The sequence below is a fragment of the Chiloscyllium punctatum genome, chromosome 7 (genome assembly GCF_047496795.1).
Source record: "Chiloscyllium punctatum isolate Juve2018m chromosome 7, sChiPun1.3, whole genome shotgun sequence".
NCBI lineage: Eukaryota > Metazoa > Chordata > Chondrichthyes > Orectolobiformes > Hemiscylliidae > Chiloscyllium > Chiloscyllium punctatum.
Genome location: NC_092745.1, coordinates 92,143,686 through 92,161,352, shown reverse-complemented (window position 1 = coordinate 92,161,352; position 17,667 = coordinate 92,143,686). Strand labels below are relative to the sequence as shown.

At 41.6% G+C, this 17,667-nt stretch overlaps 1 protein-coding gene across 1 annotated transcript in view; it reads right to left on the bottom strand.

The window, feature by feature from the left end:
• ipo13b (importin 13b) overlaps nucleotides 1-17,667 on the bottom strand; it is a 208,565-nt gene that overhangs the window by 100,931 nt on the left and 89,967 nt on the right. The window contains exons 3-5 of the mRNA XM_072573267.1: nucleotides 12,691-12,831; nucleotides 11,131-11,272; nucleotides 5,753-5,772 (exon numbers count right to left, since the gene is read on the bottom strand). Of these exons, the coding sequence (XP_072429368.1) occupies nucleotides 5,753-5,772; nucleotides 11,131-11,272; nucleotides 12,691-12,831 (303 nt within the window). The remainder of the gene's footprint in view (nucleotides 1-5,752; nucleotides 5,773-11,130; nucleotides 11,273-12,690; nucleotides 12,832-17,667) is intronic.

Genomic DNA, 17,667 nt, shown 5'->3' with positions numbered 1-17,667 from the left:
GGCGCTGGTGTTGGACTGGAGTGGACAAAGTCACAAGTCACAAGTCACACCACACCAGGTTATAGTCCCACAGATTTACTTGAAATCGCAAGCTTTCGGAGCATCGCTCCTTTGTCAGGTGAAGTGGAAGTAGGAGGTTATGGACCAAGTTCAGGTTAATGGGATTAGTTTAGTTTAGTATTTGTTGTTTAGCATAAACATGTTGGGCTACAGAACCTATTTCTACACTGTATGATTTTATTAATTAACTACCTCAACCCTACTTGCACCCTCGCTTCTAATTCTAGCCCCATGTTACCACTTACCATTCCTGGAATGGCTATCCATGCAGCAGGGGTGCCAAGGATATCTACTATCTTTAACAAGGCTGCTGTGCACCTGGCAATCTTGCACTGTCCCCCTAACTGGGGACTGAACTCAACACTTACAGCATACAGCAGGCATGGCTGACAATCCCTTGCACACAAAACTTAAAAGCAGTTGCTGTTTAACCACGAGACTATACAGAGTCTAGATCAGAGTGGTGCTGGAAAAGCTCAGCAGGTCAGGCAGCATCTGATGAGCAGGAAAATCGACGTTTTGGGCAAAAGCCCTTCATCAGGAATGGAGGCAGGGAGCCTCCAGGATGGACAGATAAGTGGGGCGGGAGCTGGGGAGAAGGTAACAAAAGGTACAATAGGTGAATGGGGGGTGGGAATGGAGGTGATAGGTCAGAGAGGAGGGTGGAGCAAATAGGTGGGAAGGATTAGCAGGTAGGATAGGTCATGAGGACAGTGCTGAGCTGGAAGTTTGGAATTGGGGTAAGGTGGGGGATGTAAATGAGGAAACTGGTGAGGTCCACATTAATGCCCTGGGGTTGAAGTGTTCTGAGGCTGAAGATGAGGCGTTCTTCCTCCAGGCGTCAGGTGGTGAGGAACTGGTGATGGAGGAGGCCCAGGACCCATATGTTCTAGGCAGAGTGGGAGGGGGAATGGAAATGTTGGGCCACAGGGGAGTGGGGTTGATTGGTGTGGGTGTCCCAGAGATGTTCCCTAAAGTGCTCTCCAAGGAGGCATCCAGTCTCCCCAATGTAGAGAAGACCACACAGGGAGCAACTGATACAATAAGTGACATCGTTGTATGTGCAGTGAAACTTTGATGAATGTGGAAGACACCTTTGGGGCCCTAGATGGAGGTGAGGGAGGTGGTGTGGGCGCAGGTTTTGCAATTCCTGCGGTAGCAGCGAAAGGTGCCAGGATGGGAGGGTGGGTTGTTCGGGGGGTGGGGGGGGTGGACCTGACCAGGTAGTCATGGAGGGAACAGTGTTTGCAGAAAGCTGAAAGGGGTGGGGAGGGAAATATATCCCTGGTAGTGGGGGGTCCGTTTGGAGGTGGCAGAAACGTTGCCGGCTGATGCCGTTTATGCGAAGGCTGTTAGGATGGAAGGGAGAACCGGGGGGGGGGGGGGGGGGGGGTGTCTGTCCTTGTTACAGTTGGAAGGGTGGGGTATGAGGGCAGCAGTGCAGGATGTGGATGAGATGTGTTGGAGGGCATCTTCAACCACGTGGGAAGGGAAATTGCGATCTCTAATGAAGGAGGCCATCTGGTGTGTTCTGTGGTGAAACTGGTCCTCCTGGGAGCAGATACAGTGGAGGCGGAGGAATTGGGAAAACAGGATGGCATTTTTGCAGGAGGTAGGGTGGGAAGATGTGTAATCCAGGAAGCTGTGGGAGTCGGTAGGTTTGTAAAATAAATGTCAGCATTAAGTCAGTTGTCATTAATGGAGATAGAGAGGTCCAGGAAGGGGAGGGAGGTGTCAGAGACTATTCAATCTACCTAACCCTAGCTACAACCTGTCTAAAAAACCTCTCCAAGTTACTATTCTGTCCTCCATGCCCACTTGGACACTCGCCATGGTCACACTAAGCAATCAGATAGTTCCAAATATGAACGTGTATTTTGTGCCATTAAAATCAAGCACAAGCAAAACAAATAAAGGCTAAAATTCATCCTCACAATGCAAACCAAATAGTTGTATGACGACTGAGATACGGTGTTATAGGGTATCTTTATTAACTCACTCGCAAGTTTACTATATTCATTAATACCAGGTTCCTGTTCATTCAAAACCATTTACTACAACATTATTTCATTCATTCATAAAACTGCTGTTCTGTAGTATTTAAATTTGGAAACCATTTCAAATCCATTACAGAGGAACCTCGATAATCTGAAGGAGATGGGCGGGCAATATTTCCTTCAGATAATTGATTATTCGGATTATTGATTTGATCATATACAAGGGAAACCATGCTGATCTAATGCTGTGCCCTTTTGGAGAGTTTTTTTTAAAACCTATAATTTTCAGGAGTGTGCTATTTAAAACAAACTAATCTTTGCATTCTGCAGGTTAAACTGACGGACCAAACCCTTCCCATCACACATGAAATCCCAGCATTAAACAAGGTCCTGAACAGCTTCGACAATCACAACAGCATTTGTCAGTTCCACTGAACTCTGCAGTGACAGAAAGACAGAAGCATCACCTCGCATATGCGTTTACTTTCTCTGCCATTTTTTTCATGAACTAACCAGTAAAGTGACAGGAATTAGGCACTTAGTTACACAGCCCTTTGCAAAAGTAACTCTCACATTTAAAAAAATCCAATAGTTTTGCTCGAGGTGCTTGTGTTTCTTTGCTTTTGCCAGCATTTTCACATGTTCTTCAATACTGGTAATCCAAATTCACTTACCTCTGATGTAATGATTTACAGGACCTCGAGCTCTTGCTCAGATAATCCGAAACTCGGATAATTGAAGTTCTACTGTACTGCATTTTCACATCTTAACACCCATTGCTACAAGCACTGTTTACCGCTGAATAAGTGCAACATACAAGCCTTGTTAACGGTCAAATCAATTATCCAAATAATCAATTATTCAAACGAAAAACTGCCTGCCCATCTTCTTTGGATAATCAAGGTTCCTCTGTCATGGGTTTGAAAGGGTTTTCAAATTTAGATACTACAGAACAGCAGTTTTATGAATGAATGAAATCATGTTATAGTAAATAATGGGTTAATAAAGGGTTTTGAATGAACAGGAGCCTGGCATAAATGAATATAGCAAGCTGGTGAGTTAATAAAGATAGCCTATAACATAGTATCTCAGTCATCATGCTACTACCTGGTTTGCGTGGAGAGGGTGAATTTGAGCCTCTTTGTGTTTTGTCTGTGCTTGCTTTTGTTGGCACAAAACAAATGTTAATCAACCCTTACCAACCATATCATAGAGAACAATGTCAGCCCCATCAAATCTCTACGAAACATTATAATATTATTCAGCCCTAACCAACCATCTTCTGGACCTGAATAGATTAACTGGGCCATTATCCCTTTAAGAAACTAACTGACAACCCAACGCTTCCATGAAATTACATGAATGATTGAAACTCACACTGACAAACAGTAAATAAATCTCACAATCCAGCTACAGTAATCACTTTAATATCCTTCATTCTTTTAAGTATAGGTACAATATTTAATTTACTTAGCACAAGGCCTAGCATTTTCACTAATACTTTCAAAATTAAAAGACAAAAGTTCTAACACCTACTAATTATGCAAGCAGACCAGACAGACGTCCCATCAGGAGTGATTAGAGACAAAATAAAACCTGCAGACGTTGGAATCAAAAAGTAGACAAGCGGGAGTTGAAGAACACAGCAAGCCAGGCAGCATCAGGAGGTGAGAAGTCAATGTTTCGGATGGAACCCTTCTTCAGGGTTACACCTGAAACACTGACTTCTCAATCTCCTGATGCTGCCTGGCTTGCTGTGTTCTTCCAACCTCCTACTTGTCCCATCAGAAGTAGCAGCCAGCACTTAGCACATGTTTTAACGCATATCCTCTCCCAGGACAAAAGCCCTTTAAATCTTTGTGTACCAGAGATTTAAAAAAATGTAACACCACAGTAATGGAATTTTAACAGATGTAAGAACTATGCATAAAGGGGCTACTGTAAGGAGTGTATTTTGGGATTCTATTGCTGCCTCGAACTTATGCTGTGATTGCTGATTAAGAGGCTATTTTCGCCACTCGCCGATTCTGGTCGTTATTTGAACACAATCCCACATGACCAATGATTATCTGACAGTCCATGATGGTCTGCTGCACTCAGCTGTCAACTATTGGATGAGAGCTCCATGACCCTGGTTGCAACATGCGTACCAACTGAATGAAGGTGCCACACCAGCTGAGTGAATGTAAAAAGTGAGTGCCTACTGTGCTCACTTTCCCTTTCTAGACTCTGATAATTCATTCAAGTTTTCATTGCATTTAGTGAAGTCTGTTCTCATACTTAAATTATATATAAGCAATATTTTCCTTTCTCCCACAGCACTCTTAGATGTTTACTTCTAACATCCAGAATTAACATTAATATCATCAATAGATTGAGATCGAACACTGTCACAACGCACAAAGAATAAATGTGATCAAGACAGATCCCGTGGATAGTAAGCATCAAATCTCATTTAATTCCACAAAGGACCATAATTCTTCACTTTAGGTGGTCTGACCTTGAAAATGCTTCTCAGGATCTGCTCCATCATTGATTACTCAATATCTGCCCTAGGACTTGTCAATCAACCACTTTTCCTGAATTTTCGCTTTCCTGGGCTCAAACTGCATTTAGTATTCTTTCACAAACATAATTCCAGCTCTTCTCAGATTGCCAGCTTCACCATGCTAAAACTACCCTTGGGTACTTTCTCCAAGTTTAATCTTGCTCAATTGCATTTGGCAAATACAGCTTGTGGAATTTCAAATTCCTACTCTCAGCTGTACCAAATTTTTGGTACACAGCTTCTTCCGAGCCCCACCATTGCTCCAAGGACATTCCTGAGACCACACCACAAAGCTCATGTAGGTTGACTAGCTTTAGTTAAACAGTTAGCAGCAACACCAATCATGGAGCTTCTGTCTGCCTCCTTCTCCAACTAAGAACTACTCAGCAGCCTCTTAGTTTCCAGATTAGCCTGTTGAAAACCTGGAAATACACCTCCTCTTTTGTTTCCCAGAACAGAACATTTCCATTTAGTAACACCTGGAACTGTCTGTTCCAATAAGGCTACTGGTTAGTTAAATTGTCCCATACAAAATCTGGAGAGAACGTATTTCATCACCAAGTTAATTTATTGAAATCTTCATCTGAGACATCCAAGATGTGTTATGTTGTTTTGGTAAAAGGATATGCAGGGAAGATTCCCTTTTGTTTTACTAATATCCATATGATTAATCATGGAAACAAACAAATAGCCTGTTCAGAAGTAACTGAAGTACAAAAGTTTGTGTCTTAAGCTGGAATGACTTAGAAACAAGCAGAGAAAGAAAACTACCAGTAGCTGCAAACAAGTAGTAAGGGTATCATTGAGAGTCGTGAAGCAAACAGTATGGCTTATTATTGAGTTAGGGTATCCGCAGTTGTGATGTTTGAAATGACCGGTGGAGGGTTGCTTAGAGAGATGTTCATAGAAGCACCATAAGAAACCTCACATCTTGTAGAATAGCAGGAATACTGAGAACTAAGAACTGTGGTCTACCTCAGTTTAGTCCCAGGAGAAGTGAATTGAAGGAAACTTTAAGATCCTGCCGTGTGTAGAGGTATTCATGAGCAAAGATGAAAAAAGAATGGGGAGTGTTCTATTTAGGCCTTCAAGCTCAAAGACTAAGCATGTGTAAAAGTGTCAGTTAATGCTGCTTGCTTTGTTTTACTCTTGCCAGTAAATGGTTTTCTGAAATACAAAAAAACCATGGTGTAAATCTTTACATTAATAACTAGGGAATTTAAATTTGTTATAAAAAGAAAAGTGGTCTCCCTTGAGATCATTGCTGCAGGAATGAAAACTTTCAGAAAAAGATTAGTAATATAAGCATAGCAATCACAGGACAATCAACTTAATATACGTGCTGAGAAATATTTAGAGACATTAATCTAGGACAAACTTAATGGGCACTTGAAAGATTCCATGGCAATAAATTAAAGTCAATAGAGACATGACATTAAGGGAAGGAATGAAACTAGCTAGATAGATCTTTCAAAGTGATAGGAGGAGTTAAATAGTGACCGCATGCACTGCATTATTCAATAACTATGAAAATTTACCAACAGATAGATAAATCTCAATTATCAGTCACATGAAGGAAGCACTCATTAACAGGACTATCAACCAGCAACTGCTCAGCAATAACGCGCTCAGTGACAAACAGTTTAGGTTCTGCCAGGGCCACTCAGCTCCTGACCTTACTACAGCCTTGTTTCAAACATGGACAAAAGACCAGAATTCCAGAGGTGAAGGGAGAACAACTGGCCTTGATATCAAGGCAACATTTGACAGAGCATAGCACCAAGGAACCCTAGCAAAACTGGAGTCAACGAAAATCAGGTGGAAATCCCTCTGCTTATTGGAGTCATAACTGGTACAAAGGATAATGGATGTGGTTGTTGGAGGTCAATCATCTCAGCTTCAGGTCACCTCTGTAGGATCCCTCAGGGGAGGATCCTAGGCACAATCACTTCAGCTACTTCATCAATGACCTTCCATCATTACAAAATCAGAAGTGAGGACGTCCACCAACAAGTGCACAACGTTCAGCACCATTCACAACATCTCAGATATTGAAGCAGCCCATGCTCAAATGCAGCAAGATTTGAATATCCAGGCTTGTACTGAAAAACGGCTAATAACTTTTGTACACACAAATGCCAGGCTACGGCTATCTCCAAAAAGAGACAATGTACTGGACTTTAATAATTAATAGCAACACGAATAAAATGAGATTACCATTGACCAGAAATTCAACTGGATTCACCATATAAACAGTGGCTACAAGAACAGGTTGGACGTTAAGGAAACAACAATAAGTAGCTCATCTCCTGATTCACCAAAGTCTGCCCACCACCTACAAGGTGCAAGTCAGGGGTGTGAAGGAATACTCCCCATGTTTAGATGAATGCAGCTCAGAGGAGCAAACAAGAAGTTTGATACCATCCAGAACAAAGCAGTCTGCTTGATTAGCACCAAATCCACAAACATCTATGCCCTCCACCACTGACATTCAAATAACAGCAATGTGTACTAATTACAAGATGCACTGCAGAAATTCACCAAGACTGCCTGGATAGCACCTTCCAACCCCACAACCATTTCCACTCAGAAGGACAAGGGCAGCAGATACATCAGACACAACTATGTGCAAGTTCTCTTCTAAGCCATTCACTATCATGACATGGAAAACTATCACCGTTCTTTCAGTGTTATCGGATCAAAATCCTGAAATTTCACCTGTAGAGGCACAGCAGGCCTACATATAGAAAATGGACCACAGTGGTTCAAGGAAGCAGTTCACCATCACTTCTCAAGGGTAACTAGGGACAGGCAATAAAAAAAAGTTTCAATCTCTATCGGGGTTTAAACCAGAAAAGTCTGATTTAAGTCTGATTTGCAAGAAATTATACTCATCAATACAATCAGAGATTGTTACCATTTGGTGAGAAGGAGAAGGAGGTTCAACTGTGCAAACACAACAAGCAAAGATCAATCCCAAACAAAGATGGGCTGGGTACAACGCGATGAGCAGTTGGATAAGAGATCATGGATACGAGCAAATAAAGATCTAAAATGTTTAACACTGTTCTTGATAATGTATTACCAGTATTTTTAGCAAAGCTTTAAGATTCTTATGAATCGCTGAATGTGAAATGACACTCAGCATTATATAGGTAAAAACAATGACTGCAGATGCTGGAAACCAGATTCTGGATTAATGGTGCTGGAAGAGCACAGCAGTTCAGGCAGCATCCAAGTAGCTTCAAAATCGACATTTCGGGCAAAAGCCCTTCATCAGGAATAAAGGCAGTGAGCCTGAAGCGTGGAGAGATAAGCGAGAGGAGTGTGGGGGTGGGGAGAGAGTAGCATAGAGTACAATGGGTGAGTGGGGGAGGGGATGAAGGTGATAGGTCAGGGAGGAGAGGGTGGAGTGGATAGGTGGAAAAGGAGATAGGCAGGTAGGACAAGTCCCGGACAAGTCATGGGGACAGTGCTGAGCCGGAAGTTTAAAACTAGGGTGAGGTGGGGGAAGGGGAAAATGAGGAAACTGTTGAAGTCCACATTGATGCCCTGGGGTTGAAGTGTTCCGAGGCGGAAGATGAGGCGTTCTTCCTCCAGGCGTCTGGTGGTGAGGGAACGGCGGTGAAGGAGGCCCAGGACCTCCATGTCCTCAGCAGAGTGGGAGGGGGAGTTGAAATGTTGGGCCACGGGGCGGTGTGGTTGATTGGTGCGGGTGTCCCGGAGATGTTCCCTAAAGCACTCTGCTAGGAGGCGCCCAGTCTCCCCAATGTAGAGGAGACCGCATCGGGAGCAACGGATACAATAAATGATATTAGTGGATGTGGAAGGCTCCTTTAGGGCCTTGGATAGAGGTGAGGGAGGTGGTATGGGCCAGGAGGACCAGTTCCACCACTGAACACACCAGATGGCCTCCTTCTTTAGAGACCGCAATTTCCCTTCCCACCTGGTTAAAAGATGCCCTCCAATGCATCTCGTCTACATCCCGCACCTCCGCCCTCAGACCCCACCCCTCCAACCGTAACAAGGACAGAACGCCCCTGGTGCTCCCCTTCCACCCTACCAACCTTCGCATAAACCAAATCATCCGCCGACATTCCCACCACCAGGGATATATTTCCCTCCCCACCCCTTTTCCACCTTCCGCAAAGACTGTTCCCTCCGTGACTACCTGGTCAGGTCCACACCCCCCCCTACAACCCACCCTCCAATCCTGGCACTTTCCCCTGCCACCGCAGGAATTGTAAAACCTGCGCCCACACCTCCTCCCTCACCTCTATCCAAGGCCCTAAAGGAGCCTTCCACATCCACTAATATCATTTATTGTATCCGTTGCTCCCGATGCGGTCTCCTCTACATTGGGGAGACTGGGCGCCTCCTAGCAGAGCGTTTTAGGGACATCTCCGGGATACCCGCACCAATCAACCACACCGCCCCGTGGCCCAACATTTCAACTCCCCCTCCCACTCTGCCGAGGACATTGAGGTCCTGGGCCTCCTTCACCGCCGCTCCCTCACCACCAGACGCCTGGAGGAAGAACGCCTCATCTTCCGCCTTGGAACACTTCAACCCCAGGGCATCAATGTGGACTTCAACAGCTTCCTCATTTCCCCTTCCCCCACCTCACCCTAGTTCTAAACTTCCGGCTCAGCACTGTCCCCATGACTTGTCCGTACTTGTCCTACCTGCCTATCTCCTTTTCTACCTATCCACTCCACCCTCTCCTCCTTGACCTATCACCTTCATCCCCTCCCCCACTCACCCATTGTACTCTTTGCTACTTTCTCCCCACCCCCACCCTCCTCTAGCTTATCTCTCCATGCTTCAGGCTCACTGCCTTTATTCCTGATGAAGGGCTTTTGCCCGAAACATCGATTTTGAAGCTACTTGGATGCTGCCTGAACTGCTGTGCTCTTCCAGCACCACTAATCCAGAACACAGCATTATATATTCTTGTCAATATAATTTGATTTTAACAGCCTCATCTATAATGCCCATAGAATAGGACTTCAGAAAATGAGTTTGTTCACCTTGTCAGGAAGAATGTAAAAACCAGGGCATTACTTAAAATGAAGAATGACTATGGAATTCCAAGGAGCAGAGGGATTTAGGTATCTAGTGCATGAATCGCAAAAGGTTAGCATATAGGCACAACATGCCATCAAGGTGGTTAATCAGATGTTGTACTTTATTAGGAGAGAATTGAACATTAAAAGGAAATGTTATTCTTCAGTTATACAGGACATTATTCAGACATCTCGAATACATGTGCAATTTGGTCTCCTTAATTAAAAGGTAGGATGTAAATGCATTGGAGGTAGCTCAGAGAACATTTAGATTGATACCTGGAATGAGTGCATTGTCTTATTAGTATAGATTAGACTTGCTGGGTCTGTTTCCACTGGAGTTTAAAAGAATAAGGGTGGGCTTGGTTTTGACAAGATTGAAGGAAGGATGTAAGGAAATGACATTTCATGTTTGACTTATTTTAGTTAGAATAACACAATTAAAGTATATTCATTGATTAATATATTGTCATATATTCTGCTTAATTGTAGTGCTAAGATCTGCATTGGCTAAACACCGTGTTACTCTGATTTGGCACTTGACAAAGAATTGCGTCATGGCTTTGTGAACAGAGTGAAGACAATATACTAATATTCTAGAGTTGCAGCCACAAGGCCAGCGGAGGTCTTCATTTAGCTTATTCCAATTTCACGACTGTCAAAAGGTGGCAAGTTGGATGTACTCCCAAAATTGTTAGCCATCAAGATTGCTTTAGAAGTGAAACAATACTTGATGATTAAACCTTTCTTTTGATTATATGTAACCTTTTGTTTAAGTTAACACTTTGTTGTGAAGTTATAACCAATCTTATCCTGTATAAAACGCAAACAGCATAAGCAGAGACCCACCGCCCCCTCCCCAGTGGAGCTGACAGGAACACTTGCAACCTGACTTGGACATACTTGTTCCTCTCCTTTACGTCATAACCACCTTCGGCAGCAATGTCTCTCTCTACCAATTTCCAAACAGTTCATATTATTGCCCTGGGTTTCAATGTGAAAAAAGCGGAGCTGTGGTAATCTGATGTTGTTCAGCAGATGTCCTGCAGGAAGGTGCAGAATAGGTTGTTTCTGAGAGGGGATCATTTTGAGGTGCTGGGTCACAGCGAAGGAGCGGCACAAATAAAGGCATTATTCAACTAGTCAAAGTCTTGATTCCTAACTCTAAATGACCAGACTTTTCTTGCTGAAGTTGTTCAGGGTCTTGACTGGAAGAGACCATGACTCAAAGTATGAAGTACATTTCATTGGTGTAGCTCAAGAAATCACGTTGTGACTGAGCAAAACTATGGAACCTTCCAGCAGAGGAGGTGGTGAACCTGAGGCAGGCACCAGAGGACAAATTTGTTTCCTTTGCTAGTGAAAGGCAATACTTCACAAAGTGGGGACTACTGAACTTACATTAGGAATTAGTATACCACATTTGCATTTTATTGAATTCAAAAGATACTGCTCATACCTGAAGCGTGTACCAGAATGTAAGGGTTAAAGAGCTTGTAGTTTCATTCACTGGATAGTGGCCTGGAATTCCTGTGCAAAACATGATCATGTTGACAAGTGCTAGGAATGTTTGCCAGTGCTCCACTTGCTCCAACAAGGCTCTGTACAAGGAACAAACACTTGGTAGTTGGAAAAGTTTCAACAACACTTTGCTGCAACATAATTTCAAGAAAATAAAATGGTAAAGGTAATTCCAAGAATGCAGAAGCTGTTGCTTTATTGTTAAAAATCCACTTCAATATTATCACTATGCTACTAGTAATAAGTATTTGAAGCAATAATAGTTTTATTTCAACAATGTCTCTCATGAACAGGAGAAAACAAAAAGATGAAGAAAGATACAAGCTTCAGGGTAACTGGAATGATTTTTAAAAGTTACTTGACTTCACTATTTTTCATGATAAACTTGTGAAACTTTCCCTCTATTCTCCAACTACAGACATGATTATAAGGCTCTCCAATTAAACTAACTTTGGACCAAGCTTTTAGTTAAGTCTCCTGAGATATTTTTATGAGCATTGCTGGCAAGGGCAGAGGTTATTGCCAATTCCTAACTGCCCTTGAGAAGGTGATGGCAATCTGCCTTCTTTAACAGCTGACATTAGTTCCAAAGGACATTAATTCACTCAAATCAGACTTTACAACTGGCAGTTGATTTCTTTTTTGTTAATGAAACAAACATTTCATTCCAGATTTAATGATTTTAATTTTAAATTACCTTAACTACCTTAGTGAAATTTGTTCAGACCTCTGGATTACTGATCTAGTAGGCTAGCGCACCTCCTTTTGGTTCAAAATTAACTTTAGTTTATTTTCTCTTCTGTGAAACACCTCGGGATGGTTTTCATAGTTGGAGGGCACTATATAATTGAGGCGAAGGGTTTTTGTGGCACAGTGACAGTATCCCTATCTTTTGGCTAAAAGGTCAGGATTCAAGTCCCATCTGCCCCAGAGAGTTCATAACATCTGAACAGGGGCATTAAAAATACTTCATAATTACATTTTCTGTTCAATAAAGCTGATAACAGAATTCTAATAAACCAATCTGAGATTGTGCAACCAATACGATTCATTATTGCTCCACTACTCTCTGAACAGTTACATAATTGGTTGCGGTCTCGATACATTTCTTGTACCTAGTGTCCCATCTTCCACATGGATAACTCTGCACAGTACTTCCTACTCCCAAAATTTCCAAGGGTAGGAAGTCCCATCAAGACATTTGTTCATTTTCACAAGTGTTGGTTACTTCTTATTTTAACCACAATTTCTCATTAAGGCTCAACTCTCCAAGTTAGGGGCCAATATATTTATCATAAATAAATTCAATCAAGAACTCAAAAAGATGATCTTAAAGTTAACATGCTCAATTTAAATATTTCAAAACTAATCAGATGATTTTTTTTTACATTACAAACTACATTTTCTAGGTTTCATTTTTGTTTCTTATCTTTTTGCAAGCAACAATTGTTAAAACAGGATTGAAGTGCAACATAAGTAAAACGATAGCAAGCCGAACCTAGAGTGATTTTCTCCAAGAGCCACAGCAATTCTGCAGATACCATGTGATGTCTCCATGTCTCCATTTTGTACAGCTTGTCTCAGCTGCTCCTGCAGTTGCAGGACCTGAGGGATGAGCTTCAGTAACGTGTTGACATATCTGCAATTACATAAAGAGGATCCGAAATTAAAACCAAACAAATAATATGATCAACTTTTACAATTTCAAAACTACAAGATACTAATAAATCTAAATTCCAAATATTTTGCAACACTGTGAACAAAAGGTTTTATCCTTAAAAGGGAAAACATTTTTCTAAAATCTGCTGCAAATTTAACATTGATTTCACCACCATTAGCTTTACACGTTCCTGTAGCATCCCTTTTTAGATTATTCCTCAGCTAAGAAATAGAAGGACAACTGCTCCCAGGCCTCAGTGAAGTAACATCTAGAACAGGATTTTAGATAGATAATTATCTAAGTTTTAAAACTTAGTCACTAAATTTCTTAACTTGATGCTTAAGGCATTCTGGTTGTTTATTTGACATAAAGAATAAGATTTTTCTAGACTATATTTTAATAGGCTCAAGGGTAAAATAAAAGCATTCTACTCTGTTATGATATGACTAGGAAATTCAGGCCCATGGTCAATGCATCCTGCACTAGGTGGAAAATTCCAGATGCTACTGATGGTCTGGAAAACCATGCCTGCCCGCAGTGTCTCTGGCTGGAGCAAGTTGAACTCTGGATTTGGGATCTAGGGGCACTACTGTACATGCATGACATTGAGAGGATCTTGGATAGCACGCTTCTAGACGTAATCACACTGCAGCCTAAAGAAGTGCATACAGAGACAATCCGGGTGATTGCCTGACAAAAAAAAGGGAGGACCAGGCAGGTGGTGATGGCATTCTTTGAATGCATCTTATTCACAAATGTTTTTCAGCCTTGGAAAAGTCAGAGTGAAAATTTCTCTATGGAGGCCAGTTACAACCAAGGTCACAGGACTTTGGGTGGTCCAGTTGCTTGGGAAGGGGATGGATAAATGGTGGATGGACAATAGTGGTAGTGTGTGACAGTTGGACAGACAAGTGTTTCTATAACCACTGACATGAAGCCAAGATGATGCCAGGGTAAAGGGTATTATGGAACAAATGCAGACATTCTGAAGGGGCAAGGTCAACAGTTAGAGGTCGTGGTCCATGTTAGATCATAAGACATAGGAGAAGTAGGTCATTTGACCCAGTGTGGTAAAAACAATGACTGCAGATGCTGGAAACCAGATTCTGGATTAGTGGTGCTGGAAGAGCACAGCAGTTCAGGCAGCATCCAAGTAGCTTCAAAATCGACGTTTCGGGCAAAAGCCCTTCTCTGCCATTCAATAAAATCATGGATGTTTTGATAATTTTCAACTCCACTCTTTCCTGCCTTTTCCCATAACCCTGGATTCCTTTAACTATTGTAAATTTGTTGTTTCCTTCGGGCCAGAATATACTTAAATCACTCAGCCTCAACAGCTCTCTGGAATGAATATTTCCACAATTTACCACCCTCTGAAAAAAAAAGTTTTCCTCATCCCGGTCTTCAATAGGCAAGTCTTATGCTGAGTTTATGCTCTCTGATTTTAAACTTTACAACAAGCAGCATTCCCTCAGATTTTCTTACCAAGGCAGAGCAGCAACATCTGGAACCAAGTCAATGCCATGATATATCAAGGCCATTTGCTGTGCACAGAACTTCCAGAGTGGCTATAAATTACAGAACATTACCAACAAGGGGAAAATAAACATTATGCTTCTACCTCAACAAGCCCACAAAATTTTATGTTTAGGTCATCTCTCAATTTTCTACAATTCAAAGCCAAACCTATCAGAAAATCCCTCCATACCTAGTATCAACATAGTGAACATCTTCTGAGCTGCCTCCAATGCTAATTCCCTAGGACAAGGGAATCAAAACTGCTCTCAGTATTCTAAGTGAGGTTTCATTAGTGCCTTGCATGGTTTTAGCAAGACCTCCCTATTTTTATTCACAAAGAAAAAAAAAAGGGCCAACATTACATTTGCCTTCTCTAATAATTGATGTACTTTTTGTCTTTCATTCAAAAGGACCCAAAATTCCTTTATGCTGCACCTTTCTGCAATCCTTCCCCATTTAATTAGTATTCAGTTCTTCTAACTATCTTGCCAAAGTGCAATCACACAGTCCCACACTACATTCCACCTAACAAGGCTTTTCCCACTCTCCATCTGTTTATATCTCTCTGTAGACTCACTGTCATCCTCATTACTTGCCTCCCCATATTTTTGTATCATCTGCAAATCTAATAGTATTCACTTCTGTCATCCAAGCAACAGTAAGTGTGGCCCAGCACTGATCCTTGTGGCACTCCACTAGTCACAGGGTACCATCTTTAAAATCCCACCTATCTTCTACTAGTTAGCCAATATTCTGTCCATGCCAAAGTACCACCCCAAACAGCACAAGCTCTTACTTAAATGCTTTTTGGAAATCCAAACAGATCACATCTAATGGTCCCTTTTATTTACCCTGCTTGTTACCTCAACCAGTTGGAATAAATTTGTCATGACTCCCCTCCACGAAGCCATGTTGGCTCTGCTTGATTATGTTGTGCATTTCTAAATGTTCTGCTATTAATCCTTTAGAACAGACACTAAAATTTCCCTAATGACATAACAACATAACTGGCTTATAGTTACCCATTATTAATCTCTCTCCCTTTTTGTAAAACTTCTAATTTAAGACGTTTTATTCAATCTTTTTGGATATTTCTAGAATCTAAGCAATTTTAGAAGATTACTACCAGTGCATCCATCACTTCTGTAGCTCCTTCTTTTAATATTCTAGAATGCCACCCATCAGGAATAAGGCACTTATCAGCCTTTAGCTCGAATGGTTTCCCCACATACTGTTTCCTAACTATAGTTATTGCATTTAGTTCCTTTTCCTATCCCAGCCTTTATTTACTAATACTGGAATTCTGTGAATACCAACGTAAAATTTTTTGTTCAACTCTTTTGCCCTAATAGATCCCTATTATTTCCTAGCCTCATTATCTGAGGCGGCGGGGGGGGGGGGGGGTCTATGTTCACCATTACCTCTCTCTTCTTCATATATTTAAATAAGTTTTAGTGTTCATTTTCATATTTGCTTGCTAGTTTTCCCTCTGTTTTAGTCATTTTATGTTAGCTTTTAAATTTTCCCAATTCTCTGGTTCACTAATATTTACCACTTTTTAAGTTTACTTCTTTCACGTTGATATGGTTTGGAACTTCCCCAATTAAGCATCAATTTAACCCCTTTGAAGAATCTCTCTTACTCACTGGGGAGTTATCTATGCTGCGAGTCAAGAAATATCTTTTAAAAACCAACTTCCATTCTTCAACCATGAACTTTTCTGCAAAACTCCGTTCCCAGTCCACTCAGCGAACTGTGCCATTTAGCACAGTTTCTGACCCAGTTTCAGATTCTCAAACTGAATGCTAAATTCTACGATGTTGGAACCAATGACATAAAAAAAGAGAAATGTCATCCTGCAAGTAGACTTTAGGAAATTAGGTAGTAATGTCTAGATTATTGCAGTGTCACACTGTAATGAGTACAGGAAGAGAACAATAGAGCAGCTGAAGGCATGAGCAGAGAGATGGTGAAGGATAGAGATTTAGATTCCTGACGCACCATTTCTGGGGGAGCTGAAACCTGCCCAAGTTGGATGGCATTTGAACAGGAGGCGAGCCAACAACCCTGCAGGAGTTAACGAACGCTGGTTGTGTAGACTTAAACTAGATTGGTAAGAAGATGGGATCCTGATAAGTAATTCAGAGGAGAGAGATGTTGAGATGGTATTATAAATTGAAACACTAGTAACCAAGTCTGGAAGGCAGTAGAAACAAAAGGCTAGATAAGAAAGACGCTAGATTAATAAAACTAAATGGAATATATTTTAATACAAGGTGACTGAGGCATAATGAATGGAGTATGTTATCATAGTTATGACAGAGATATTGCTGGAAGATGGGTAGAATTGGCAGCTCAATATTCCTAATTATAAGATATTCAGATGAGATAGTGTTGCAGGGGATTGGTGGTGGTGGAGGGTGGAGGATAGAAGATAGGCTGTATAATTGATTAAGAAGCCTTTAATAGCAAAGACGAGGCATGATACCTTTGGGAGGGATCATCATGTTAGACCATATCAGTAGAAGTAGAACACACACAAAAAAAAGGGGCAGACATCTTCAACAGGAATCATACCAGACTCAAATATCTCCCCCTCACACCCCACAGATGCTGCCAGACCCGCAGGAGTTTCCCCAGCACTTTGGGCAAGCATACTGCTGAGTGGAGATAAGTTAAAGATCAAGGCACAAAAGGTTAGGGTTAAGAAAATAAGCTTTAGGCAGATAACAAATACAGCAGAGTCCCTAGAGGAGCTTAAAAAGGGTTGGGTAGGGGCTTCACTTAAAAGGAAATTAGTTAAGTATTCAAGGGCAGAATGAAGGAAAAGGAAAGACAGCTGGTTAAGCAACCTTCAAAATGGATAAATGTGCTGACGCCAATTGAGATGTATGTCAGTCATGCAGGCAAGAGAGGGGTTTATCAGGGGTCCTGGCAGTAATCTTTAAATTCTCTGACCATAGGTAAGGTGCCTGAGGATTGCAAACATTGCCCCACTATTAAAAATATGAGGAAGGGATAGGCCAGGAAATGACAGGTCAACAAGTCTAAGCTTGCTTAAGAGTAAGATTATTAGAATGAATTCTGAGTGATAGAATAGATCTACATTTATAGATATGTAGATTAATCAGGGTTAGTCAACACTGATTTGATATGGGAAAGGTCACACTTGACAAATTGACTTGAAATTTTTTGAACAGGTAACCAGGGGTTTTAAGGAGATAATGCACTTGATGTAGTCTACATGGAATTTAGCAAGGCCTTTGATAAGTTCCCACAAAGCAGACTGATTGAGAA